Source organism: Danio aesculapii, chromosome 24, assembly GCF_903798145.1.
Source record: "Danio aesculapii chromosome 24, fDanAes4.1, whole genome shotgun sequence".
Taxonomy (NCBI): Eukaryota; Metazoa; Chordata; class Actinopteri; order Cypriniformes; family Danionidae; genus Danio; species Danio aesculapii.
Window position 1 is genome coordinate 2641724 of NC_079458.1, and position 27870 is coordinate 2669593.

The following is a 27870-nucleotide window of genomic DNA, read 5'->3' on the forward strand; positions in this document are numbered from 1 at the left end:
TATATGGAAATGGTGTTAGTGAGGCCAGCAGGGTCAGTGAGCACAGTCTTTCAGATGAGACATTAATCCAAGGTCTTGACTTTCTGTTCTCATTAATAATCCTATGGCACTTCTGGTAAAGAGTAGGGGTGTAACTCCTGGCCAAATTCCCTTTGATCATACATATAAACACGTTTAGATCATTTACGTTAGTCATCACTATTGGACTATGAAGAGACTTTCAACCAACACAACAACACAAGTTTCTGAAGAAAATCAGCTACTGCACCTTTAATAACCCGTCTAGTGTTTACTGTAAAACACAACACAACTGTAAATACAGCAAAACAAACAATTGATAATGAACATTACATCTATACAGCCTTGATCAACATGTGCAAGACATAAATAAAAATCTCCTTTAGTGGTCTGGAATAAAGTAAGGCATGCTGCATTATAGGACTATTTATGAAGAGTTTAGATGCAAAAACCTCAATGCCGTCTGAAATTTTCCTCTAAAATGAGCATGTTTTTATCGTGCTCCTGTGTGTATGTTCAGTAATATCACTTTTATGGCAAATAATAAGTCCTTTTCCTGGTTTTTAAAGTAAAATATCTCAACATAACAACATAAGGTTGAGAAAAATGTTCATTTTCTATGGAAATTTCAGACGTGACAGAGGTTTTTGCATCTAAACTCTTCATATATTCCATTATTTTTAGATTTTTAGGTGAATTATCCATATAAGAAGTGTTAATCAAAACAAATGTGACTGGATGAATATGGTTTTCAGACCTAGTTTCTGCTTTGAGGACTGAGCTAATGTTACTTTCTGTCGACCCATTTCAGCTTCCAGTAAACCCCGTCCAGTTTTCCTGCAGTTTGATAGGACAACTGAAAGACAGTAAAAGAGATTTCATTCATGTGTGTATCATTGTCTTTTAGATGGAGAATTTGGTATAAAAAGGATAATTAATTACTACATTTTAAAAGAAGTTTTGGTCATTAAAATAATGATGCTAATAACTTTAAAGGGCACCTATGGTAAAAAATCTCCTTTTCAAGCTGTTTGGACAGACATATGTGCATGTATGGTGTATAGAGCGTCATATTGGGCTGATATAAACACACCCAGTGCTTTTTTTTTTTCAATTTAACAACATAAAAAACGGTGGACCAATTGGAGCTGTTTTCAGATCGACCGCAACTTTACGTAGGAGAGCGGTCCCCCCGCCCACCAATATTGATTGACAGGCACGTCATCATATCCTCAGTTTGTTGATTCACGTCCGCCATTTTCAGCGTGAGTCGAAGCGATATCACTAAAGGAACACCCTAGCTCTATTTTTAGATGCAAGGCTCATTGGGCTCAACACAAGATCAATATTCTCCACATTATCGCTCTAATCAGAATTATTGGTTGTATCTTTAGGTAGGTTTGCAAACATGTGTACTTCTCATTGAGTCTACCTTATACTTCAGCCGTTTGCATTTCTCGCTATCCCAGAAGCTCCCTGTGATCTTAACTAGCATGCGTTTTACAATTCTAAACATCGGTTTCTATCAGGGTACACTCAAGTCGACGGCTGGGCGCCACGGACCGCTGCAGAAACCTATGTTTACAATTCAAAAATGCGTGGCGCGACGATTCGGGACACTTCATGCTTCTGCCGCGCCACAGAGAGTGTCTGGTGTGCCGTGTCGCGGCTTCGAGCGGCGCATCCGGTGCCTTAGTCAAAGTTAATTCAGTGTGCGTGGTCATTAGTTTCTGTGTACAAGCTCGGCACTTCAAACTAGCACACAGTTGGCTGTAAAACTGTACAAAGACACAAATGATTTTGTACTCTCTGCTTGGTCTGTGTCAGAGTCGTACATGTACGACTGATTGCTGATCCTCTCACTCCAGCTCCCTTCTCCGTCTGCCTGTCAAACTCTGTTGCAAACGCAGAGCGGGTGAGCTCATGGCCCCGCCCCCTTGTTGCGTTGGCGGGAAGCCGAAACTAATCTACATGTGAAACAACACACCCCTAAATCAGCGAGCTGTGGACACGCCCCCAACATGACACTTTTTAACACATTATAATAAAACAATCTGAATTGTGTTTTAAACTGAACCTAAACTGGCACACTCAGAAGAACCAGAATATTAATATTACATCATAAAAAAGAGGTAAACTATGTGCCCTTTAATGCTAATGTTCATTGTTTTCAAGCATTAAAGCAATTAAAGTGTACAGCTTCCCTTATTTGTATTGTTCATTTTTAATTTGGAATTTGGTTTAAATTAGTAATTGAGCTGTTCAGTTAGAGTTTTAGGCAACGCAGTGGCGCAGTAGGTAGTGCTGTCGCCTCACAGCAAGAAGGTCGCTGGTTCGAGCCTCGGCTGGGTCAGTTGCCGTTTCTGTGTGGAGTTTGCATGTTCTCCCTGTGTTGGCGTGGGTTTCCTTCGAGTGCTCGGTACATGTGGTACATGGGAATTGAGTAAGCTAAATTGTCCGTAGTGTATGAGCGTGAATGGATGTTTCCCAGAGATGGGTTGCAGCTGAAAGGGCATCCGCTGCATAAAGTATATGCTGGATAAGTTGGCGGTTCATTCCGCTGTGAAGACCCCAGATTAATAAAGGGACTAAGCCGAAAAGAAAATGAATGAGTTGGAGTTGTAGATTGTTTATATTAAAGACTAGGGTTGGGTCGATAGACGATGGCTGATAGACCTCATGATGCTGAGCCAGCATTCTGATCCTCTGCCCCCCTCACAGCATCAACCCGGCGCGAAAAATAGACACTGAGGCCTCGTTTACACTAATACAGGTTAGTTTCAAAATGGCAATTTAGAACGAAAACGATCCACGTCCACACTGGTGTTTCACCTAGTTGAACAGATCTCTGTCCACACTATACCGCTGAAAACACACATCACATGACCACACACTTACGCTGTCATGAGCTCCAGGCAGTCAGACGAGCCCAGTAGAGCAGAGCACGTCAGACAGTTTATCAAGGATGTACACGCTGGATGGCGTCTCACTATAGTTGTTAAACGTGATATTTAATTAATCTTGTCTCTATCTAATGACTCTTCAGTCTTTTGAATCTATCAGGTAACTTGTCACAGCGTCAGTACACTGCTTCAGTCTTTCGCTTTCATGCTTCTACTTGATCATTTTGGTGAAAACCTCAGATACTGTTGGTTGTGCACCTTTATTACCAACCAAGTTTGTGGATGCCATTATCACTCTGTCCCGCGGGAAAAAGTGACTGACAGCTGGTAACTTGTGTGTAACTTCTCTTTATTTATTTATGATTTGGTTATGGGTAGGCCCACGCACGCAGAAATCTGCAGATTTTCAGCCCATCATTGAGTCTATTTATTTCCGTGTATAAATGTGTGTAAATCTTTATTTATTCAGTTTTTAAATTAATATTAGTAATAATATTGACTAATATGAAAATGTTTATTTGATTCATTTACAACCCAGTTTGTAAGGTAATATTTTCTGTCTTTTAATGCTTATATTATATGAGAGGCTTGTTTTGTTTACCAAATAAGTGGATCTAACTGGATATGCATTGTAAACAATAAATAAATATATTATTTTTCATTTCATATATTAAGTTTATAGTAATGATACTGCCAAAATCATTCCTCAAGTCTGCAGATTTATTACAAAATCTTCCGCAGAAATAGCAAAAAATGTCTGCAGATTCTGTTTGGCCCTAGTTATAGGTTAAACAAAGAGCATGCGGGTCAGGTGGTTGAAATGGTAGGCTACAAATAATAAATTCGCTATGGGTTAATTAATTATTCATAAATAATTGAATCACCGCCGCCTACAACGACGATGCCATCGTCCATCATGATGTTTCACATTAGACATCATATGATGGCAAATTGGTGGACATCGGTCAGCCCTATTAAAGAGTCTTCTTTAGTTTGTATTATTCACTTTTTTATTTGGATTTTACTTTAAATTCCAGTTTAGTTATTGCAGAAAAGACTTTATTTGTAAATAAATGATGCAGCATTTGAGAACAAATGAAAGGCAATTATTTGTCTCAATTAATTCTGTTAAAAAATCATGACTAAATCGTGAATCGTGAGATTGGTATCATGAATCGTATCGCATCGTGAGTCAGGTGAATCGTTACATCCCCAATGTAAAGTTGTTTGATCAAAGAACAGGCTGTAGGGTGTAGTTATTGAAATATTCCTCACCTTGTTGTACAGCTCATGCAGAGTTTCGTCTGTTGCACACTCAAGTGCATGTACAGATGAACACAGCATTACCAAGCTCAGCACCTTCTTCACAGGCTCTGGAAAATCAAACAATTTAAACATCGATAAATCGCAAACAATCTGCTGACATATTCACAGTGTCTCAACAAAAAAATCTTAAGAGTGTCGAGTAGCATAATCATGTATCACAATAAATCCAAATGTAGCTTCACAAACACATCACATGCAGGTTCTTTACCTGTTTGTGCAGAAGTGCTGACTGGATTACTCGTCAAAATGCCCGCCACAACAGCGATATTAAAGTCATATGTTGTTCCACTTCTTAAATTATCAAAGGTAAGTTGTGTGTCACTGGTATTTGATGTATAATATTCCCCCCAAAAAGACGTATGATATGTGACTGTATAATTAATCCTAGCATCCTTTGAGTCAGACGGAGGTTCCCAGCTCACGGTTATGTTCCTTTTGTTAACAGTGGCCTTTGGTGACCGTGCTGAAGTCGGTCCTGTGAATAGATGTTGTTTTTAGACTTGTTATACTGCTGATCAAAACAGAAATAGTGAAATGGTCAGAAAAACAACCCAGGCTCATTGCAGTTATGTGCCCAATACTACATTTTTGAGAACCCGAGAAATATGTACCCTGTACTACATCTTCTTGCAGGTTTTGTACTGTTGAAGGATATGCAATGGAACAAATAGAATGAATTCACTGAAATACAATGAAAGTTTATCATTTGCATTTGTTTTAAAGGCCTGAAAGAGTCTAAAGCATTCAGGCACAAGTTATTTTACCATTTGTAACTTTAATTAGGGATATATATATATATATATATATATATATATATATATATGTATATATATATGTATATATATATATATGTATATATATATATATATATATATATATATATATATATATATATACACATATATACATACATACACATATACATACATACACATATACATACATACATACATACATACATATATACATACATATATACATACATACATACATATATACATACATATATACAAACATACATACATATATACATACATAAATACATGTATACATACATACATAATATATATATACATACATACATACATACATTATATATATATACATACATACATACATACATTATATATATATATATATATATATATATATATATATATATATATATATATATATATATATATATATATATATATATATATATACACACACACACACACACACACACACGTATATATATATATATATATATATATATATATATATATATATATATATATATATATATATATATATATATATATATATACACATAAAAGAATCGTGAACTTGATATTAAGCAAAAAAAATAATAATAATAATTTAAAAAAAAACACATTTTTGCCAGAATCGTGCAGCCCTAATATAGCCTTAAGAGCAATAAAGCTCTTTCTCATTTCTCATAAGTGACATTTCTTGTAAATCCACCAGAGGGAGCTGTGGACATTTCTTCAAATCTCAAAGTCCTTCTTGCACGCATCCATAATATATCATGGCCCGCACACCTCCTTCCCTAAACCCAACCCATAGTGTTTTTAAAAGCTAAAAGCAAGAGCAACTAAAAGAGATCATGGCTGCATGTCTCTACTGTAATCTCACACTGCTTTTTTTGGGTTTCGTTAGACCTGGTTTCTGGAACCATCTTTCACCGGACTCAGTGACCCAGTCTGCTCCCCTACGTGTCTGACACTGTTCATTGGGAGCTACTGAGAAAACCAGTCACAAAGGAAAAGCCGTTTATTCAGAGATAAGTACCGTCCTATGCAAGTACATATTTCTCGGTTGTCAAAATTTTCCCAATGAGCCTGTGTTGGGGAAAAAATGAGTAATTGCAACATAATAATCACCACTCACTTGTGTAATCTGATACTACAGCAGGATCACTTTGCAGTTTCCCATTAAAAGTGATAATTGTAATCGAGTACCTCACTGCTGCCATCAGACCTGAGAAATTGTAATAACGCTCTGTGGTACTATAATTGCTCTCAGTACTGTGATAATCTGTTGTTTGAATTGTCACCAAAAAATTTGTATATTTCCCCTCTATTGTCCAATAGGCAGACATGGATGTGCTATAGGTAACCAAGGAGGTGACACTCACAGTGTTTGGCTCTGTAGGAGAAAAGAGAATTCAAACAGTCAGAACAGAGGAAATGCTATTGGCCAGCCTGATCTCACGAGGACACATAACTATTATACACTGTCAGTTTAGCGGCTAATTTGGATAAATTCATAAAAGTTCAGTGTCATACAAAAAGGTCATACCTGTCAACCCTCACGTTTTTCCCGGGATTCTCTTGTATTTTACAGTTCTATCCCGGTATCATCCCGTAAAGGTATTTTTCCGTATTTTCAGTCTTTTTCTGGAGGGTGGCATTAAAGAGCCGATCCTCCCTATATGCAACCCATACCGCCGAACCACCAGGGGCCGCCCCTTGCTCTTAAACGTGAGTCTGTTCTGTGCTTTCGCTTTGTTTAGGCATGAAAACACTTTGAAATGAATATAAAACTGGCAGGATTCCCTTTCTATTTCATTACAGGTGCTGTAGACCCTCCTATGCAATCCTCAAAACAGTCATACACACTGAAAAAAATGATGTCTACCACAATTTAATTGGGTTGAATTTAAACAAACTAATTAAATTGAGTAATGTTCAACTTAATTCGTTTGTTTAAATAGAGCACAAATAAACTGTTTACAACCCCTTAACTTTAGTAAATCCAAGGAATCATCTTTAAATCATTTTTTTCAGTATAGCGGTGCGTGACTGTCAGCTGACGCGCTCCATAGTGATATATAGACGCTGTTTTCCAAATGGATTCTGTACACGTGATTTGAAGCAGAGCGAAAGTCTGGGTTTTGGGTGCGTGTTTAAACAGACATACACATAATTAATAATAATAATAATAATAATAATAATAACAACATCTAATGATGTCGATCTTGGTGGGGTTTTCCCAAACACAATTAATTTTGTCCTAAATGAGCATAAAAAGTTAGAAAAAAACGTAATGCTTTCATTATAACGCTAGATGTGTGCGTTTTTAAAAAGACACGACACCTCTGTTGTTTAATGTAATCAAACAGAAAATGCAAATAAATGAGAGATTCATTCGTTGCTCTTTAATTAGAATATATAAGTTATACAGTGAAGAAAAGGTAATGAGATTTGATAACTTGATTCTATTTCTTTATAATAGCTATTAATTTTAATTATCTGAACTATTTGTTAAATTATTTGCTGCTAATGTATACTTTTAAGTCTTTCTTTTGTAAATAAAAATAATAATTATTATAAATAAAGCATATTACTGAGAATTCAACTGTTTATTTACAATGAAACATATTGAATCTAGAAGGGGGGGGGGGGGGGGTTGAGAGGGGAATATGCCTTATTATGGTGGCCATATCCCTTATTTTCACATCCCAATGTTGACAGGTATGAAAGGGGTACGTTCCTTTTGGTTTTTTTTAAAAGACGGCATTGCACCAAACCCCACCCATAACACCAAACGTCATTGGGGGACGAGCAATTCATACCAAATTGTACAAATACATCCGAATTAGCCTCTAAATCAGAAAGTCATGAGATGCCTTGAGATAGCGTTGTGTTTGCTATATCATGGATCAAGCCGTATTGAAAACAATCTTAGCAGCCATTTGAACAACACTATATTATTCACTTGTTAAACTCAATAACAGTTGTTTATGGAAAGTGGGTTTTTGTCCGTATCAAATTTTAATACCTGCATGTGTGTGTTTATATGTGTGTGTGTGAGAGAGAGAATGAGTGTGCGCTCATGCATTACAGTAGTCAAGCGCTAGGTTAAAGCAAAATTCACGTAAACTATTGGTCCTGAAGCAGTGAGCAGAGAAGAAATCAAAGTGATGCGTACGCGGCGGGATATAAGAAAAGTACGGGACTCAATGCAGTCTATAATGTAGTCGTCTGCAGTCATACAGACACCTGTCCATCGGCAATAAGAGACCTCGGTAACCCGGATCAATTATAGAGTCGCACTGTTATTTGTATCGCTACCTGCATTGTATTTGCATTGCCTCACACAATAAACATTACATATCTTTCTATATGATGTAAAAACAAATGACAACAACACAGTGTTGCTTCTTTTTCCTGTAACAACAGCATGGCGGATACCAGTAAATCTAATTATTATTATTTATTATTGATTAATTTATTTTCTTATAAATTTTTTATTTGTTTTTTCATTCATTCATTTTCTTTTCAGCTTAATCTCTTTATTAATCCGGGGTCGCCACAGCGGAATGAACCGCCTACTATTCCAGCATATGTTTTACAGCATATGTTCACACACACACACACACACACTCTCTCTCTCTCTCTCTCTCTCTCTCTCTCTCTCTCATACACTACAGCTGACCCAGCTGGGACTCGAATCAGCCACCTTCTTGCTGTGAGGTGACAGTACTAACCACTGAGCCACCGTGCCACCCAAATTTAGATTCATTCATTCATTCATTCATTTTCTTTTCAGCTTAGTCCCTTTATTAATCTGGGGACGCCACAGCGGAATGAACCACCAACTTATCCAGCATAGGTTTTACGCAGCGGATACCCTTCCAGCTGCAACCCATCACTAGGAAACATCCACACACACTCATTCACACACACACTCGTACACTCCGGACAATTTAGCCTACCCAATTCACCTGTACCGCATGTCTTTGGACTGTGGGGGAAAGCGGAGCACCCAGGGGAAACCCACGTGAACACAGGGAGAACATGCAAACTCCATAATTAATAATTAATACTAGAATTAATATCTTGTGGAAAACCTGATGCATCACCCAGACTCTGCCTCCAGCGGCCCCCAGGTACATTGAGTTTGAGACCCCTGGTTTAAACACTGAAAGCATGGACACATGCCCAGTACTGTAATAGCCTTAAATCTGAACGTGCAATGTCAGTAGGAAATTTTCCAGAGAAGTCTCCCATTTCTTTCAAAATTACACCTGAACTAAAGATACACTGCGTTGTGTAAAGGTGGACGTCATTGTGAAAAGAGTCACTTTATAATAAAGTCTCATTCGTTATTTAAAGATATAAAATCAACAGTGAGAAAAATCACTATTATAATCATTTCAAATTATTTTTGCTTGCCAATGAAGCAAGCAAAATAATCTCATGTCAAACGGTCTTATTTTGCTTACCCTATTTGCACATTATTTTGCTTGCTTTAAGGAAAACCCCATTCAATTCTGACATATTGCTTAAAACAAGACATTATGCTTTGCTTGTCTTCTTGATTTAAGAATTTTTAGATATTTGGACTAGAAACAGGACTAAATAATCGAAGAAAGAAAAGTTGTTTAACTGGGGAAAATATTTAACCTTTAATATGCCGTCACTTGTGAGATAAAGACTCACAATTTCAAGGTAACAGGTGAAACTGTGAGGAAACCAGAATTGTGAGATTAAAAAAGCAGCTATTTTGCATTAGTTATATCATACAACAGCTTAATAATGTTGAGGGGGGAGCCAGATAAAAGCCTTCAATCATTGAAGTACTGAAAGTACCAGTAGATAGGACTTACGTGTGAATGCTAGACTTACAACCGTCTCTCCAGGTTGTGTGTCGCTGTTTGTCAGTGCTGTCACACACAGACAATACTGGGTGCCAGATGATAATGCAGTCATATTTATGGACGTGTCGTTTGTTATGCTGCATTCTCCCATGTTGCAGTCAATACAATTAGAGCTGCTTAATTCTTCAATACAAGCGTTGAAACTTGAACGATAACCACTAGGATTGTCCCAATTGGCCACTATGGCATTGCTTTCATTGTTGCCTGGGATCAGGTTTTTGACTTTTGAAGGATCTGAAAAATAAATACCAACAAGCACATTTAGAAACATGCAGCTTTTGTCAAAAATGAGCTCATCTTTCAATAGCTGTGCTTGCAGAAAGGCTGCTTTTATAATAGCTTTGATTCTATGATTGTGTGACTCTTAGGTTATTACATTTTAAAAACACAGTTTATAATGAATCAGGGTATCTTCTGTCCAATCCTTATCTGTTTCCAAACAAAAATAAAATGAAGAAAATGGCCGTTTTTATTTGCTCACAAGAAACAAAAAAACAAAACAAAAAAACCCCAATTTTGGCTCGATTTTCGTTATTTAATTTAGGGTAGGAAAATGGATAAACAACTTCAAAATTCATTATACACATGTAGGCGGTGCTGAAACGCCCATTTTCCTCTGATTGGTCAACCAAATCTGAGCTCGTGACGCAGCCCTCAAAATAAGAGCCCTCTGTGGACCAGCAACCGGGCTTTTAATTATAATTATTATTTAATTATACATATAAACTAATTTGACATATTCTGTTATTTGATCAGTTAGCAGGCTTGCGTATGCAAAAATTAAATAAAAACGTAAATTAGCAGTATTATTAGACATTTGTCATTAAAATAAGGTCATAGTTCACTGCCAAACGTCCTGCAGCTAGTCACTTGATGTGAAGCAAAGACAGCCATTTGCAAGCAGCACTTGGTTTGCATGATTATTTCCGAGCTACTGTAGGCCTAATTATTAATAATAATAATAATAATAATTAATAATAATAATAATTATAATAATATATGCCTACAGTTCGCTACCAAACGTCCTGCAGCTAGTCACTTGATGCGGAGCAAAGACAGCCATTTCAGAGCAGCACCTGGTTTGCATGATTATTTCTGAGCAAGGCCTATATAATGATGATAATGATGATGATGATGATAAGAAGAAGAAGAAGAAGAAAAGGCTAATAATAATAATAATAATAATAATAATAATAATAATAATGGTAATAATAATAATAATAATAATAATAATAATAATAATAATGGTAATATTAATAATATTATTATTATTAATTATAATAATAATAATAATAATAATAATAATAATAATAATAATGGTAATAATAATAATAATAATAATAATGGTAATAATAATAATAATAATAATTAATATTGTTAACTTAGTATTTTTTTATTGTTTAGTTTTTTTAAATAGTTTTTAGCATGACCAGAACAAAAACACATTGGGCCCAGTTGCTATAACAAAGGGTATTATTTTTAAAAATATTTTATTTCCTCCTATTGATATTGATTCAGCTATATATATATATATATATATATATATATATATATATATATATATATTTTATATATATATATATATATATAAAATTTATTTATTTATTTATTTATTTATTTATTATTTATTTATTATTTATAGGCCTAGCCCAAGCTGAATATTTTAAATAAGTTGGTTTAAATAAAATGCAATAGGATCGGTGGCTGTGCATGAGCAACATCTCCAAGTTGCCAACTCATTTAGGAGCCAAACTAAAAGAAGTTTAAGGGCAATAAGCCTATACAGCAGTATATATACAGCAATACGGTCAGCTGCAATGCCTGTTTCACATGCGTTTTCTCACACAACTAGACTTACGAGACATTAGACATCAGAGGAAAATGGGCGTTTCAGCACCGCTTATATGTGTATAATGAATTTGAAGTCGTTTATTTTACTACCCTAAAATTAAAAACACGAAAAATCCAGCCAAAATCTTGTTTCGTTTTTAATGAGCAAATGAAAAACATAAAAATGGCCGTTTTCTTCATTTGTCTTTTTTGTTTGGAAACGGATATGGATTGGACAGAAGATACCCTGACTGAAATGACAAATGAATTCTAAAAATGCACATTCAAGTTTTTTTGTCAATTTAAAAATATGCATAAACTATGATGGAAATAAATAAATAAATAAATAAATAAATAAATAAATAAATAAATTGTTTGTTTGTTTGTTTGTTTGATAAATAGAATAAGTGGAATAACAGAGGCCAAATTGCACAGCACCTCTGTGCAAAACTACACTGTAAAGAATCCTGGTTGCCTTAAATCTTTAAGCTGAATCAAATTAACCGTATGAGTCCATTGAACTTATGTTATGTTAAACTGCCCTAAAACAGCTTGCGTAACTAAGTTAATCATGTTCTAATGGAATTTTATAAGTTACAATGACCTAAAAACACATGCTGTCAGGACTGATTTATCATATTTTTATAGTATACATCTTATTCTGTATCTAAATCCAGAATCAAGTCATCTTTTTTCTGTGGCTTTTCCTAATTTATGTCTTTGTATTTTTAAAGTTTATTGTTGTTTTTATATATTCATACTTAGTTTTATTTAATATTTTACATTATTGTATGCACTTTGGTCAGTGTAAACTAAAAATAAATCTGATCTTAAAATAAAATATACTTATTAAATGAGTCAATGTATATTATATTATATTATATTATATTATATTATATTATATTATATTATATTATATTATATTATATTATATTATATTATATTATGTAAAGTGCATTTATCATGTCTGGCCATACAACTAAAGCGCTTCACAATCATGAGGGGGGTCTCTCCACACCATCACCAGTGTGCAGCTCCACTTGGATGCTGCACAGGACAGTGGCGCCAGTGCACTCACTATACACCAGCGATAGGTGGAGTGGAGAGACAGTGATAGAGCCAATTCAGTGGATGGGGATTATTGGGAGGCCATGATGGGTAAGGGCCGAGGGGGACACCGGGGTTACACCCCTACCGTTTACGAGAAGTGCCATGGGAATTTTAATGACCACAGAGAGTCAAGACCTCGGTTTAACATCCTAAAGTCGGCGCTCACTGACAGTATAGTGTCCTCTGAGGCATTGGGACTCACACAAACTGTAGGTTGAGCCCCCCCTGCCGGCCTCACTAACACCACTTCCAACAGCAACCTAGTTTTCCCATGTGGTCTACCAACCAATAGTATCATGGATGCAGCCTTTATGATGCAAGCTGAGAGTGCATCGCTCAGAGATGCAATGTCAGACACAACGCACTCAATGGAACTAGTGACATCAATGTGAGGGGTAGGGTTAGGGGTGGGGTTAGGTGAGCACATTAAAAAGCATTGGATGCAGCTCAGATTGCATCTAAACACAGAGTCTGTAGCCAGAACCCTTTCCCCCCATTCAGGTACTGACCAGGCTCAGCCCGGTTTAACTTCAGTCAGTAACCGCTTTTTGGCTGCAGGGTGATATGGCTGTGGCAATATGTATTATATTATGTTATATTATATTATATTATATTATATTATATTATATTATATTATACATTTTTTCCTGTAATTATTTATTTTGTGTTTAATGATTTACAATTTTGATTTGCTGTAATTCACTGATTTCACCACAGGAGGGCTCTAAAAATCACCTTATGAATTTGATTGATATATTTTAAATACAAGTATTGGGATAATTGTTTAGAAAGTTTTTTTTTTGGAGTATTTTGAAAAACTAAACCTATTAAAATATTTCTGTTTATTAAAATGTATTTAAATCTATTTATTTTACTTTCATTCATTCATTCATTTTCATCCAGCTAAGTCCCTTTATTCATCATGGGTCGCCTCAGCAGAATGAACCAACTTATTCAGCATATGTTTTACACAGCGGCTGCCCTTCAAGCTGCAACCCAGTACTGAGAAACACCCATACACACTCATACACTGCAGCCAATTTAGTTCATCAATTCCCCTATAGCGCATGTGTTTGGACTGTGGGGGAAACCGGAGCACCCGGAGGAAACACACACCAACACGGGGAGAACATGCAAACTGAAATGCCAGAAATGCCAACTGACCCAGCCAGGACTCGAACCAGAGACCTTCTTGCTGTGAAGCCACAGTGCTAACCACTGAGCCACTATGTTGCTGCTTATGCTAAATATATTTATTTAATTCAAAAAAATTTTTATTAAAGGTTTAAAATGTTAAATTATTATCTGGAAATGAATAAAAACTCAAATTAATTAAACTGTAGTCTAAACAATGAACAAAAACAGCTAATAAAACAGACTAAAAATGTGGCAAAACTAATATAAATACAGAAAATATATAAATTAATGCTCAATGAAAGTATTAATTAAACTGTAACGAAACTAACATCTCAAACACATGATGCAAGTTACTCTTGTGTGCCGATGTTAATGCAATAAAGCACTTTTTCCACACAATTTCAACATATGTTGGAAACATATAGATAATGTAACACTGAAAACTTACTGGTGTAAACAGAAACCTTGCTTGGAACTCCATAAGTCGTCATATTCACCACTGCAAAGACTGTGAAGTTATACAACACTCCTGGAGTAAGATCTGTACTATTCCATGGCTTTTTTGAACAATTTTTTGTTTTATTGTCTCCATATATCAAGTCCTCCACAATTACCAAGTAGAAATCTTGGTTTCCGTCTGGTCTACTCCAGTTGAGGAAGGCGCTATCAGTTGTGACATTCAACACAGTCAGATCTATCACTGCAGACGGCACTACAAGAGAAGAACAATAATCAATACTTGTTGGGTTGATTAAAAACTTTAACACATATTATTAGATTGTGTACACCTGTGCAATGTATTGTTTTTTAATGTAGTGTAAAATGCATGCTTATATACTCCATCAGCTGTTTTAGTTTCTGTCAGCTTTGTGTTTTTGACTGTTTGGCGCCATCTTGTGTCTGAATAATGTGCAGGTTAGTGTATACTCCATCAGCTGTTTTCATTTGTCAGCTTTGTGTGTCTGGCGCCATCTTGTGTCTGAATAATGCGCAGGCTAGTGTATACTCCATCAGCTGTTTTCATTTGTCAGCTTTGTGTGTCTGGCGCCATCTTGTGTCTGAATAATGCGCAGGCTAGTGTATACTTCATCAGCTGTTTTCATTTGTCAGCTTTGTGTGTCTGGCGCCATCTTGTGTCTGAATAATGTGCAGGTTAGTGTATACTCCATCAGCTGTTTTAGTGTCTGTCAGCTTTGTGTTTTTGACTGTTTGGCGCCATCTTGTGACTGAATAATGTGCAGGTTAGCGTATACTCCATCAGCTGTTTTAGTGTCTGTCAGCTTTGTGTTTTTGACTGTCTGGCGCCATCTTGTGTCTGAATAATGTGCAGGTTAGTGTATACTCCATCAGCTGTTTTAGTGTCTGTCAGCTTTGTGTTTTTGACTGTTTGGCGCCATCTTGTGTCTGAATAATGTGCAGGTTAGTGTATACTCCATCAGCTGTTTTCATTTGTCAGCTTCGTGTTTTTGGCTCCATCTTGTGTCTGAATAATGCGCAGGTTAGTGTATACTCCATCAGCTGTATTTGTGTCGCTCAGCTTTACATTTAATTGAAGAATTAACAAACTATTACGGCTCGGATCAAAGTTTTGTGTCTAATTTTAATGTTTGTGGCAAGTAGCCGTGCAATAAGTAGGATGAAGTACATCCAGGAGGGTTGTTTTCACAGAATAAACCCGTCAGTCTTATACAACAGCGCTGCACATCATGTGGGGCTTTATTCTGTGATAAAAACCTACTGGATGTACTTTATGCCTAACATAAACTCAAGGTGATGTAAACATTTAAAAGTCTACTCACAGGTGTAGAAGGAGATATTCTGTGGATTGAGATCCCGGCCACATTTCACTGGAAACACCTGAGCCCGGTACAGAGTTCCTGAGGTCAGGCTGGTGATTTCAGCAGACAGGTCTGTTTTATTAAATGTCTGGTTGTAATCTCCAGTGATTTCCACTCTGTAGTGACTGATGTTCTTAGCACCGGGTCCTGCACTCCAGCTCAGATTAACACTATTTTTCATCACATTGAAATAGTTGATTTGCCCAAAAAAGCGATCTATAGAAAGACAGATGCATATTATATGAGCGGAAACTCACAAAATGACCACAAATGTCAAAATAAAGAATATAAAACACTGTAAAACGCTATTAGTGGCTTTACCTAAGAGTGTGGGTCAACTCGTCTTAAAAGAGACAAGATGTCTTTGTTATATGCACAGTTCATTTACTTAATAACTTAAATGCTGTTCACACTGGATGTGGCACGAGTGAATAAATCCCACAATTCGCACGTAAATAGATGCATGAACATTGAGTTTACTTGCATCATTCGCGCATTAAATTCACTTCATTCGCTTCACAATAGATGCAGATTCACGTCACGTCTGTCTGCCCGGTGTCTCTAGATTCGCTGCTAAATTGCTAACATGGATTTTATTGAGAGAGTAGCTGTGATTTATGTGCTTTAGGAAAGCTAAAAAACAGCATTGAATTGTTCGCCGCCGTGTTTGAGTCCAGTAGATCCTTTCAGAGGTGCACCAGCTCTGTGAGTACATCCACTCCTCCAGAAACTGTTCCCAGATGATAGAAGCGTTCAGCGGTGCTTCCCACTGAGTCTAGCCCAATTTGATGAGCTGTTATCCGGTGTCAGCAGGAGGATTTCCCCTCTGAACTACTGCAGGCGCTACATCTTAATCACTCCCCTACAAGAGCAAGCTCATGTCTAGTTCAACGCTGCATGAATGTCTGCTGAAGTTCAGATTTTCCATTTCAAGCGATTCACGTGAAATGAGCGATCCACACGATGTCTGATGTGTCGAGCCTCAGGATATCTATTCACATCTTTGCATTGACTTAACATGTAAATCACTCGCACTTGATGCTTTATCCGCAACTGGTGTGAACGCAGGCTACTTAAAAGCTACTATGTCTACTCTTATAAGTCAAATAAAAAATTACAATCTACAAAATTTCAACCAGTTTTGACATTGTTTGCTTTTCTTGATTTTTCCTTTTTCTTAAAATTTGTATTTAATATTTTTCTACAACATATACATTTGGATGTATTAGTTTTTGGACTGGTATTGTATGTTATTTTGTTAGATAAGCTCCAGATTTGGCTTCAGTACTGTCTAATCCAGGCATGGGCAAACTCGATCCTCGAGGGCCGGTGTCCCTGCAGAGTTTTGCTCCAACTCTAATCAAACTCACCTGAACACCCTAATCAGTGTCTTCAAGATCACTAGAAAGCTACAAGCAGGTGTGTTTGATTAGGGTTGGTGCAAAACTATGCAGGGACACCGGCCCTCCAGGATCGAGTTTGCCCATCCCTGGTCTAATCTAATGTATATGCACAAATATAATACTGTATAGCTTCCTATTCAAAATATGAATTTAAAAGAGAGATTTGTGAGGGGTGTACTCATATATACTGAGCACTGAATGGATGACTAATAATTTCATAAAAGTTTAATACCAGTAAAAAACTGAAGCCCTTCTGAGGTGTGTTTCCCAAACAACGACATAACTCACAGCTGAACTATCATAGTACAACGCATTATTGGAAAAAGAACGATGTAGTGACGAGTGTTTCCCAAAACCCGTAGTTTCTCTGTCACAGATCCATCGTTTGAACCACATTAGTTATAAAGTAAAACGCCCATAATGACGCTCTAAACAGGGTGGAGTAACTACTTCTTTAGAGAGGAACACCATTTCTTTGTGCAAATTATTTTATTACACAAACACGCATTTAAAATAAAATTCAATATTAGTTTTGGTTAAAACATGCACTCGCTTTCCATATTAATTTAAATATATGTAAATGCCTCATATAGGGCCTGTGTTTCCTTTACAAATACTATTGAGAATATTACATAATCTATTTTAAAACATAAAATCACTTACAAAAGCTAACACTATTCTAATTTCATATATAAATCATATAAATAAATAAATAATGAGGCCATTTATTAAGAAATTAAATTTAATATTTATTAGGAAATGAAAAAAATCCTACTTTAATAATAATATTAATAATTATTATTAGGATATTGTTTATTTTTATTGTCTATTTTTACAATTTGACATCCAAACCACTGCAGAAATGCTTTAACCAACAGGCTCATGTCATATACAGTACAGATATTTAATTAATAACCTACTATAAAGTAAAAGCATTGACGTATGCTGTGTTTTTGGTTTTCACAAGCTTTGGAGACATAACATAAGTTCTGCTTTTAAATAATAGATCACCTACAGGTTTCATCATGAGGCAGTGTTCAAAATGACATCAATGGATTTAAAGTGCACTACGAAGGGAGCACAAGTGTAAACATGAAGATCGCTAAAACTGAACTGTAACAATACTTTCAAAGCAAATTACACCTGTGATGATCTTATTTTTACTCATTCCAAGATTAAATGTCCAAATATTCTACATGATAAGGGTATAGGGAGGATAAGTGGGAATAGCACACAGCCAGAAACTGTTTCTAACTACAGCTCCAGAGGTGTGGTTGCGAGTGCTCAAGTTTGCAATGCAGTTTGCGAATGTTCGTTGGAGCGATGGATTTGGGAAACGCCAAATCAACAAACTATCTTTGTAACGATGCAACTTGCGACCTTAGTTGGCTGAAGATGGTTTTGGGAGAAACACCCCTGGTTGGCTCGAAGTCTGCTTTATCCAAAGTTCAATCTTTTACCCTGTTCATTGATTCACAACTCTCCAGTCAATTCCTCAACCCATGTGAAAAGTCTTGGGGTTATACAAGATGGTATGTTCTCATATTCATATCTCACATTCTGTCTTTTTCCATTTGCGTAACATCGCGAGAAACTGGGAAACACCCACGTACTGGGAAACACCCATGCACTCTCAATCACACACATGCGCTACGGCTAATTTCATTTACCCAATTAACCAACAGCGCTTGTGTTTGGACTGGGGGAAACAGAGCACCCGGAGGAAACCCATTCCAACATGCAAACTCCACACAGAAATGCCAACTGCACCAGCCGAGGCTCGAACCAGTGACCTTCTTTCTGTGAGGCGATCATGCTACCCAAAGTGTCGCCTAACTCACTATTCACTATTATTATTATCAAAACAAGCCCAATAAAACAAAGGCACAGCACTCACCGTCATAACAGATGAAGGGTCGACTTATATTACACACTTTTTCCTTCCACATGCCGAAGCTGAGCAGGACCACACAGGCATCCTCGATGTACACATCAGGATCGGGTTCGGGTTCCAGGATGCAGCTGCTGACCGTGGTGCTTTGTGGTGTGGTTTGAGTGCTGTATGTTGTTGTGACAGTCGGCAAAGTGCTGTGTGTTGTTGTTTTGGGTGTCGTAATCATGTACGAGTGCACTGTACTTTCAAGATCCTTATAGGTTAAATTTAAGCAATCCAGAATTTCGACCAGGATGGGACACATATCGCCTGTATTGTTAGCCATTAACGATGACGTTTCCATCGTAGTGGTTGTTGGTGTGGATGTAGACGTGGTTGTTATTGAGGATGTGGAGGTTAGTGGAGTTTGTGTGGTGGGACAGATTGGCTGTTTTATTTCTGTGTTCGGCACTGGATGACCAGGATACCAGTTCTGGTAGGTAACAGGATCCTCGTTGGACCATTTGGACCATGGGAGTGTGCCGTTGTAGCTCCTGCGCAGTCCGATCCAGTAATCCACTGAGAGGTTGTTGGCAATCAGATGGATGTTTCTGCTGGTGATGGTGGTCAGTTCCTTGAAGCATTGCTGGCAGTAGAGTCTGGCCTCATCCCATGTGATGTTATCGCTCTGAGGATAATACTGCTCCTCTGCCCATACCACTGAGCCTGGTCATTTGATAAACAGGTTAAAGCAATCTTTATGCATGCATCAGAATTCATATTTCTCTCAACCCTCTGGTGCAGTGTTGACAACCCAGGCTCATGTTTATAGATACATTTTAAAGAGCTGAGAAATATGTGCCCTGAACTAGGCCTGCACAATATATTGTTTCAGCATCAATATTGCAATATGTGTGTGCGCAATAGTCACGTCACAGGATCTGCACTGTTGAGTTGGGATTATAGTTGATCAGCTGAGAATACATGAGAGTCGTTGCAGAGAATAACCATAACATGATGGGGAATTCATTATGTATTGATGAATTTTCTGATGAATTTATCAGCCTCATTTATATGCGTATTTGAGTAATTTCAGTATTATTATTATTATTATTATTATTACGTATCTATCTATTGAATACCACAATGAGAGTAGATGTATGGAAGTAAGATAATAAGGGCACTTGCATTCTGTTTTATGAGCGGCTCATGATCATACACACCTGCACACACATACATGCACCCATGCTCAGTTGCAATGACTTCAAAAATATGACGACCCTAAAACTGCCTGTGAACTTCAGCTGAGCTTATAGTTGAGAGCTCAAGGTACAGTGAACAAGGGTGTGTCCGAAACCGCCTACTACTTAGCAGGTACTTCATTTGAATTTAAATGTACTACTCAGCCATTAGAAAAGTACACTTTATACCACATGTGTCGAATACAAGACCCGCGGGCCAAATGCGACCCGTCAAAACATTTAATCAGACCCGACAACAAGTTTTGGTAATGAAGTTCAAGCGGCCCGTGTTCGCTTTAAATATTAGGTCTGTGACCATTACAATATTGAGACACAGGTGGTGCTGTTGCCCTTCACCCTGCTCTCTAATGTAGACGTTAGCATAGCGTTACGCTAAATGTAAACAAGGTAAAATATTTCTGAGACTAGCACAATGGCAAAAAAACGCAGTGGGCTGAAAATATTGACAATTTCAACCAAAATGGGAAAATATTTATTCATATATTAAAGTGTCCTTTGAAGCAAAATAATCGAAATGATACATTTTTTTACCATTTATCTATAATAGCCCACTAATGAATATATTGCTTTAATTTTTTAGTTCAGTTGTAGGCATCGACAGTTGGCATGGATCATTTCATGATTAGGCTGCCTTTATAAAGTAAAAGAATAAGTTTATTAATATAATATCAGAAGCCATCTGTTGCTTGTTACAATGTGGTATATCAGCTGTTGGCTTTGTGTTTTATTATCAGTTTTTCTGAATATGAAATGGTTTTTAAAGTAGACTACTGTTCTATGCTAGCCTACTGTCCTGTTTTATGCTCATATTGGTTAGAGACCTTATTTCATATTTTGATGGAGATTAAAGCTGCTGTGACAGATGTGGTCCAAATTAAATAAATATAAAACCTTACTATTTTGATAAATGTGGTTTAATGAAGTGTAGAGATGTTATACAGTTGTTAATACACTTTTATTTTCTCCAATAAATACATTTTTTAAAATGTGTATGTACGGCCTCTGACTTCATTCACAACACTCAGTGCGGCCCTCACCAAGTTTGGATTTGACACCCCTGCTCTATACAGTATGAATGTGAAAAGTATGAATGGAATTCGGATGTACTACAACTGCCATTTTGTCATGGTCACGTGACCTACCTGCATCAGTTGCGTCGCTTTACTACTATTCATGAATTCTCTAGCGGGGCATAATGGGATAGTGCAGCATGCATGGGTTGCACACTCCAGAATCTTGTCGGAAATAGTAAGTCATCCGGGTACTTCTCGCATACTGATTTTGGAATTCTAGGAATTCGGACATACTACTCTGCTCACATACTGATTTTAGCATACTATATAGTATGGAAGTAGGCGGTTTTGGACGCAGCCCAAGATATATTGCTGAGCATTTAAAGTAGTAAGGAAAGACCTTAAATGGTCATGGGGAGGATCCCTAAAAGACCTGAGATTCTATTGGTGGTAAAGAAATTACTCAACTGGCCACAGGTAGGAAGCATCTGGGAGATTTACAATCTCATTAGTGGAGAAGCTAATGGAGGTGTGTTAATGTGTAAATTGATGCTGATGTACTTAATTGATGTACTGATGCTGTAACAATAAACTGCTTTGCCTAAGGACTTCGGAGATCTCAGACTTTGTTATTTTTTGAAAACTTTGACTTAGAAACTTAAGTATTTTGCAGACCAGAATCTTTTTTCCACAACAAACACAGTGCAAGTTTGTCATTTGCATGTGTTTTAAAGGCGTTTCAAGAGGGTTTAATGCAGGGGTGTCCTGGAAGGCCGGTGTCCTGTAGAGTTTAGCTCCAACTCTAATCAAACACACCTGAACCAGCTAATCAAGCTCTTACTAGATATACTAGAAACTTCCGGGCAGGTGTGTTGAATCAAGTTGGAGCTAAACTCTACAGGACACCGGCCTTCCAGGACATTATTTTTGCTTGCAGTTTGTTTATTATTTTTAAACAGGATTTACACCCTTAGAAAATCACCTCAATCAATCCTAATTAATGATTTCTTTCCAAATAGAGCTATTCAATTCCATCTAGTGAAATTGTACTCATATCGCAATATATATATATATATATATATATATATATATATATATATATATATATATATATATATATATATATATATATATATATATATATATATATATATATATATATATATATATATAAATAAAAATGTCAGATTTTTCCAATATCGTGCAGCCCTACCCTGTCAATCTTAAAAACATTACTAGGGCACGTTTTCTCATTGGTGTAATTTCTTGTAAATCCACCAGAGGTCGCTGCTTTTACACAAATAATGTGGCGATATGAACCCACAAGCACATATATTTATCTCTGAGCACATTTTCCCAATGGGCCTGTGTTGGGTAGTGATTTCAGCTATATTTTGCATCGTTGGGTGTAATTAAATACAACATTGTTTTTAAGTAATTATTTACTTATAATGTACTTGTCTGAAATAATGTAAATGCTCCCATTTGTGATCCACAAAAAACAGTTATAAGTGTATATTTTTGGAAATGTAGATCTGTGCATCATATGAAAGGTAAATAAATATGTTTTCCATTGGTGTATGGTTTGTTAGGATATAACAATGTTTGGCCGAGATCTGAACATCTGTAATTTAGGTGTTCAAAAAAGTGTAAATATTGAGTAAATCATCTTTAAAGTTGTCCAGATTAAGTTTCTAGCAATGCATATTACTACTAAAAATAAGTTTTAATATTTTGTCAGTATGAAACATGGAACCTGGTCTTTTTTTATATCCTATTCAAATATTCTAGTGATTTTTGGCATAAAAGAAACACATACTGTCACAGTATTTCTTGGCTATAAAAAATAATCAAGCATTTAGGCATGGGCCGGTATAAGATTCTGACAGTATGATATCCTTGGATAAAAATATCACGATATTATTATTACTGCTGTAAAATATATTATGTTTAAATGTCTGGGGGAAAAACTAAAACTTTTTTCCCTGTTTGAACACAATACATTTTATTTAGAGAAACATTTATTATATTTTGGAGCAGTAAACATGTCAGGCTAAATAATGAAAATGAATCATTGACTTCTGCTGTCTTCATTTGTTTCAAAAACACAGGTTTTTTTACCATTTAAAATGCTTGTTTGGATGTCTTTTCTGCTGGAGATACTGTTGATCAAAAAAAAACAACAACATTTACATGTAAAAAAACCTTACGTATACCTAGGAACGGTATAGCAGAAAATGTTGGCGGTTTTAAAACCTTGACATACCTTGAAAACAGTCCCATGCCTACAAGCAATAAGGTTTTGTGGTCCAGGGTCATATTTTTTGTGTAAATCAATTTAGTATTTTTGTTTATTAAAATACTTTGCAGAATAATTCTGTTTCTCAAATTTATCAAATCTTAATCAGATTTAATATTTTCAAGGTTTTATTTATCAAGACAACAAATGCAAAACACTGAAGATAAAAGTTAGTTTGTGGCTATTTATAAATTCAGAAGCGGAATAGTTATCCTTTATTAAGATATTTTGCATAATAATTCTATTAAGTAAATATGTTATATATTAAGGCTGCACGATATTAGAAAAAAGTGACACTGCAATATTTCCTCTTACTACAACATATACTGAGATATGAACACAGGTTCATGAATAGCTCTTTTTGGAAATAAGCCATAATCTTAGATTGACTGAGATGGTTTTGTTAGGGAGTGTAGCTGAATAACATAATAAACAACTAACAAGCAGTTAAATACAACAGAGCAAATATACAAATGAAATAAGCAATATACAATTAATTGTTAAGCTACACACATTTAATTTATTGTGCCCAAATGGCTTAAATTAGCTTGAAATGGTGACATTGGTGACGTTTCACATCACCTAATGAGGATAATTAACTTTCACTCTAAGGTTAAGATTACTGACATTACCTTTAAGGCCCAAGCTGTTTTTTACATGTATTTTTTATTTCTCTTTGCTATTTGGGCTTATTGAAACCTAATTAGAATAAAACCTACGTATCATCTTTTGATATGATGTACCTTTAGAGAAAAACTATATATGTGGACTCGTGGAATTTCCATATAACACAATCAAGTCACCTTTGTGTAATAGAATGAAAACTCTTTATTTCTGCCTTGAACACAGCAGTGTTTTCCTGACTGTTTTTAAATGCATTAATAACACATACAGACATATTTTGAACATGTTTTGACTATCAGTAAAAACTCATTTTCTTTGCCCATTTTGGACCGTTAAAATAGTGTTTGGGACATTTCATATGATAAAAAAACAGTTGCAGGATGACACTGTATGTCTGTAACATAATATAAAAACATAACACATAAGAGCTGAAATGTACTGTCCACATATGTGGCCACTAAGCCCTAGGAGGTTACAGATACGATGTGACCAGGTTTTATATAATTATTGTGTTTGGCTTTTCTTTTTTTGTCTTATACAGTATTTATTCTTGTTAACTGATTTATGTGCATTCTGTGTGCTTTTGATAAAACATTGTGAGTGTTTGATAGCTTATGTGCAATAAGACACCTACACTGTAAAACATGCAGGGCTCCACACAGTTCATTCATGTTGTCCCAACACAAATTGATTAAGTTAACTTAACACTTTTATCAAATTTATGTGAATTGAACATAATTTATTTGTGTTGTTTCAGCTCATTTAAATTAGGTAGTTTCAACAAGCAAAAACAAATATTTTTTGAGTGTATAATACTTTAATACTTAACTAACCTGTGCTATCTGGCTTTCCTTACGTGTGTGTTTAAATGCTAGTTTATTAGGGGTGTCAAAATTAATCGTTTCTTCAATGCACCTGTTCGCCTGACTTTTCCTCCCCTCTCTTTACCTCTCAGCTGTATGCATTTCCTAATAAAAGCGCGGGAGCGGTCGGTTACTCTAGTGTAATTTTAACAGGAGTGGGCGGTCTCACAATATTGCTCCCAAGCGAGAGAGCAACCAAGCAAGCGCACGTGGCATGTGCGTGTGTGTGTTTGTTTGGTGCTGTCTATGTTTGTGTATGTGTGTAAATGAGAGACAGTGTGGTGCTGTGTGTCCATGTGTGTGTTTATACAGACAGCTTGTTATAGCCACCCCCCAAAATACAACACTGTGTATGGAAAGCATTGTCAATGCACCGTGATATCGAATTGAACCGAATCGATGGCATGATAATGGTAACCGAACCGTGAGACCAGTGTAGGTCCACACCTCTATAGTTTATCATGAGTTTAAAATGACAGCATTTTGAAATGCAAACAGATGAAGTATCCAGGTTAACATACAGCTGAAGTCAGAATTATTCGCCCCCCTTTGAATTTTTGTTTCTTTTTTAAATATTTCCTGAATGATGTTTAACAGAGCAAGGAAATGTTCACAGTATGTCTGATAATATTTTTTCTTCTAGAAAAAGTCTTATTTGTTTTATTTAGGCTAGAATAAAAGCAGTTTTTAATTTTGTAAACACCATTTTAAGGTCAATATTATTAGCCCCTTAAAGCATTTTTTTTGATAGTCTACAGAACAAACCATCATTATACAATAACTTGCCTAATTACCCTAACCTGCCTAGTTAACCTAATTAACCTAGTTAAGCCTTTAAATGTCACTTTAAGCTGTATAGAAGTGTCTTGAAAAATATCTAGTCCAATATTATTTACTGTCATCATGACAAAGATAAAATAAACCAGTTATTAGAAATAAGAGTACTTAAAACAATTATGATTAGAAATGTATTGAAGAAATCAGGGGGGGGGGAGATAAACAGGGGGGCTATTAATTCAGACTTCAACTGTATATCAACATGCTTCTGAGATTGTATCTTTCCCACAGTAATATTTTGGCATGATGTTTAGACATGAAACTTAGCACACTGAAAGTTTACTAAACTGTTAATGGTTGACCAACACTGTATGTGACTGCAGAGTCAATGCAAATGTATGGAGTATTGTTGACCATTTAGGCTTGGTTATGCAAATCTTAGCTGAGCCGGGGAGTTTTTCCAGGAATCTTTATAGGGGCGTAAATGCAAATATAGGAGAAAGAAAACACAGAGGGACAGTTTCTGAAACTGTCAACAACACATGACTGGAAATCAACCCTTTAAAAAGTATTAATAAATAAATAAATGAAGAAATAAACAGTATTTATAGTTTATATTCAAAATAAAGTCAAATAAATGTAATAAGTACTAGTGAATATATCTTTCACCAAATACATTACAGCAGTGTTTCCCAACCCTGTTCCTGAAGGCACACCAACAGTCCACATTTTCAACCTCTCCCTAATCAAACACACCTGAATCATCTTATCATAACATTAGAAGAGACTCCAACACCTGAAGTTAATGGGTCAGAAAAGGGAGACATCCAAAATATGTACTGTTGCTGTGCCTCCAGGAACAGGGTTGGGAAACACTGCATTACAGAATAGTTCACTCAAAACTGAAAATGTACATCATTTACTCGCCCTTCACTTCTCACAAACCTTTTTGAGTTTCTTTCATCTGTTAAACATAAAAGAGATATTTAGCAAAATGCTGGAAACCGGTCACCATTGACTTCCATAGTATTTCTTTTTCCTACTATGGAGGTCAACAGTTTCCAGCTTTCTTCAAAATATCTTCTTTTGCATTCAGCATTAAGAAAAGAAAGTCATAAACCAATTGCAGGTGCCTAAATGAATAGTGAGCAGTTATACAAGTGGGTAGATTTTAATTTTGGGGTGAACTATCCCTTTAAGCATTGGCTAAACATAAAAATCTTGTCAGATTACAGACTTACTCAGGAGAAGTAAAAGCCATGGTGTTTTCATCTCGAATCTGCTTCTTGTTGATCCGCTGGTTATCAGTCTCAGGTCAGCGCATGAAATGCTCTAAATCTCTTTGACAAATTAAATCAATATTGTTGATTATCAACTCAAAAGGAACCAGAAATTGTCAAATTGATAAATCAGCTAACAGTAAATCCTCTACTGATTTAACTCAGTCTGTGTGGGATCCTCTCATGTCCACCGATCTCCCGTTCTGAACAGTCTGATCCCAAACAACAAGCTATTCACACTGGGATTTTGCATAGAAAACCTCCACATTTCCATCGACCGTGCATTTGCAAATATCTGGACTCAGCTGAGACATTTGGAGGTCTTTAAGCAATGAAAACTGCATCTGAAATTGCATGGTACTTCATAGGGCTGGGAAAATAAATCCAAGCATTGCCAACCGAGAAATGATTTAGAGATTGTTTGAGTGTGCCTCACACAGGTGAGTGGGCTTGACAAACCACCTGTAGGAAACACACTCTTTCATCTGTCTGACACTTGCACTAGTTTTGCACCAGATACTTTCTAAAAGGCTGATTTATACTTCTGCGTCAAGCGCACACGTATGCTTTGGTGCAGCCTTTGCGCTGACACATAGCCCTCACTGACGTGCACCTCTCAAATAATGTAACTACACCTCGCAATGAT

At 36.1% G+C, this 27870-nt stretch overlaps 1 protein-coding gene across 1 annotated transcript; it reads right to left on the bottom strand.

Moving 5' to 3' along the window:
- Nucleotides 1-18: 18 nt before the first annotated feature.
- On the bottom strand, nucleotides 19-27411 carry LOC130218512 (receptor-type tyrosine-protein phosphatase eta). The gene is made up of 9 exons (XM_056450714.1): nucleotides 27186-27411; nucleotides 19131-19832; nucleotides 15792-16046; nucleotides 14441-14704; nucleotides 9865-10149; nucleotides 6141-6398; nucleotides 4456-4722; nucleotides 4197-4294; nucleotides 19-874 (listed from the first exon to the last, which is right to left on the bottom strand). The coding sequence occupies exons 1-9, from the start codon at nucleotides 27214-27216 to the stop codon at nucleotides 806-808; spliced, it is 2229 nt and encodes a 742-aa protein (XP_056306689.1). The 5' UTR covers nucleotides 27217-27411; the 3' UTR covers nucleotides 19-805.
- Between the last annotated feature and the right edge of the window lie 459 nt (nucleotides 27412-27870).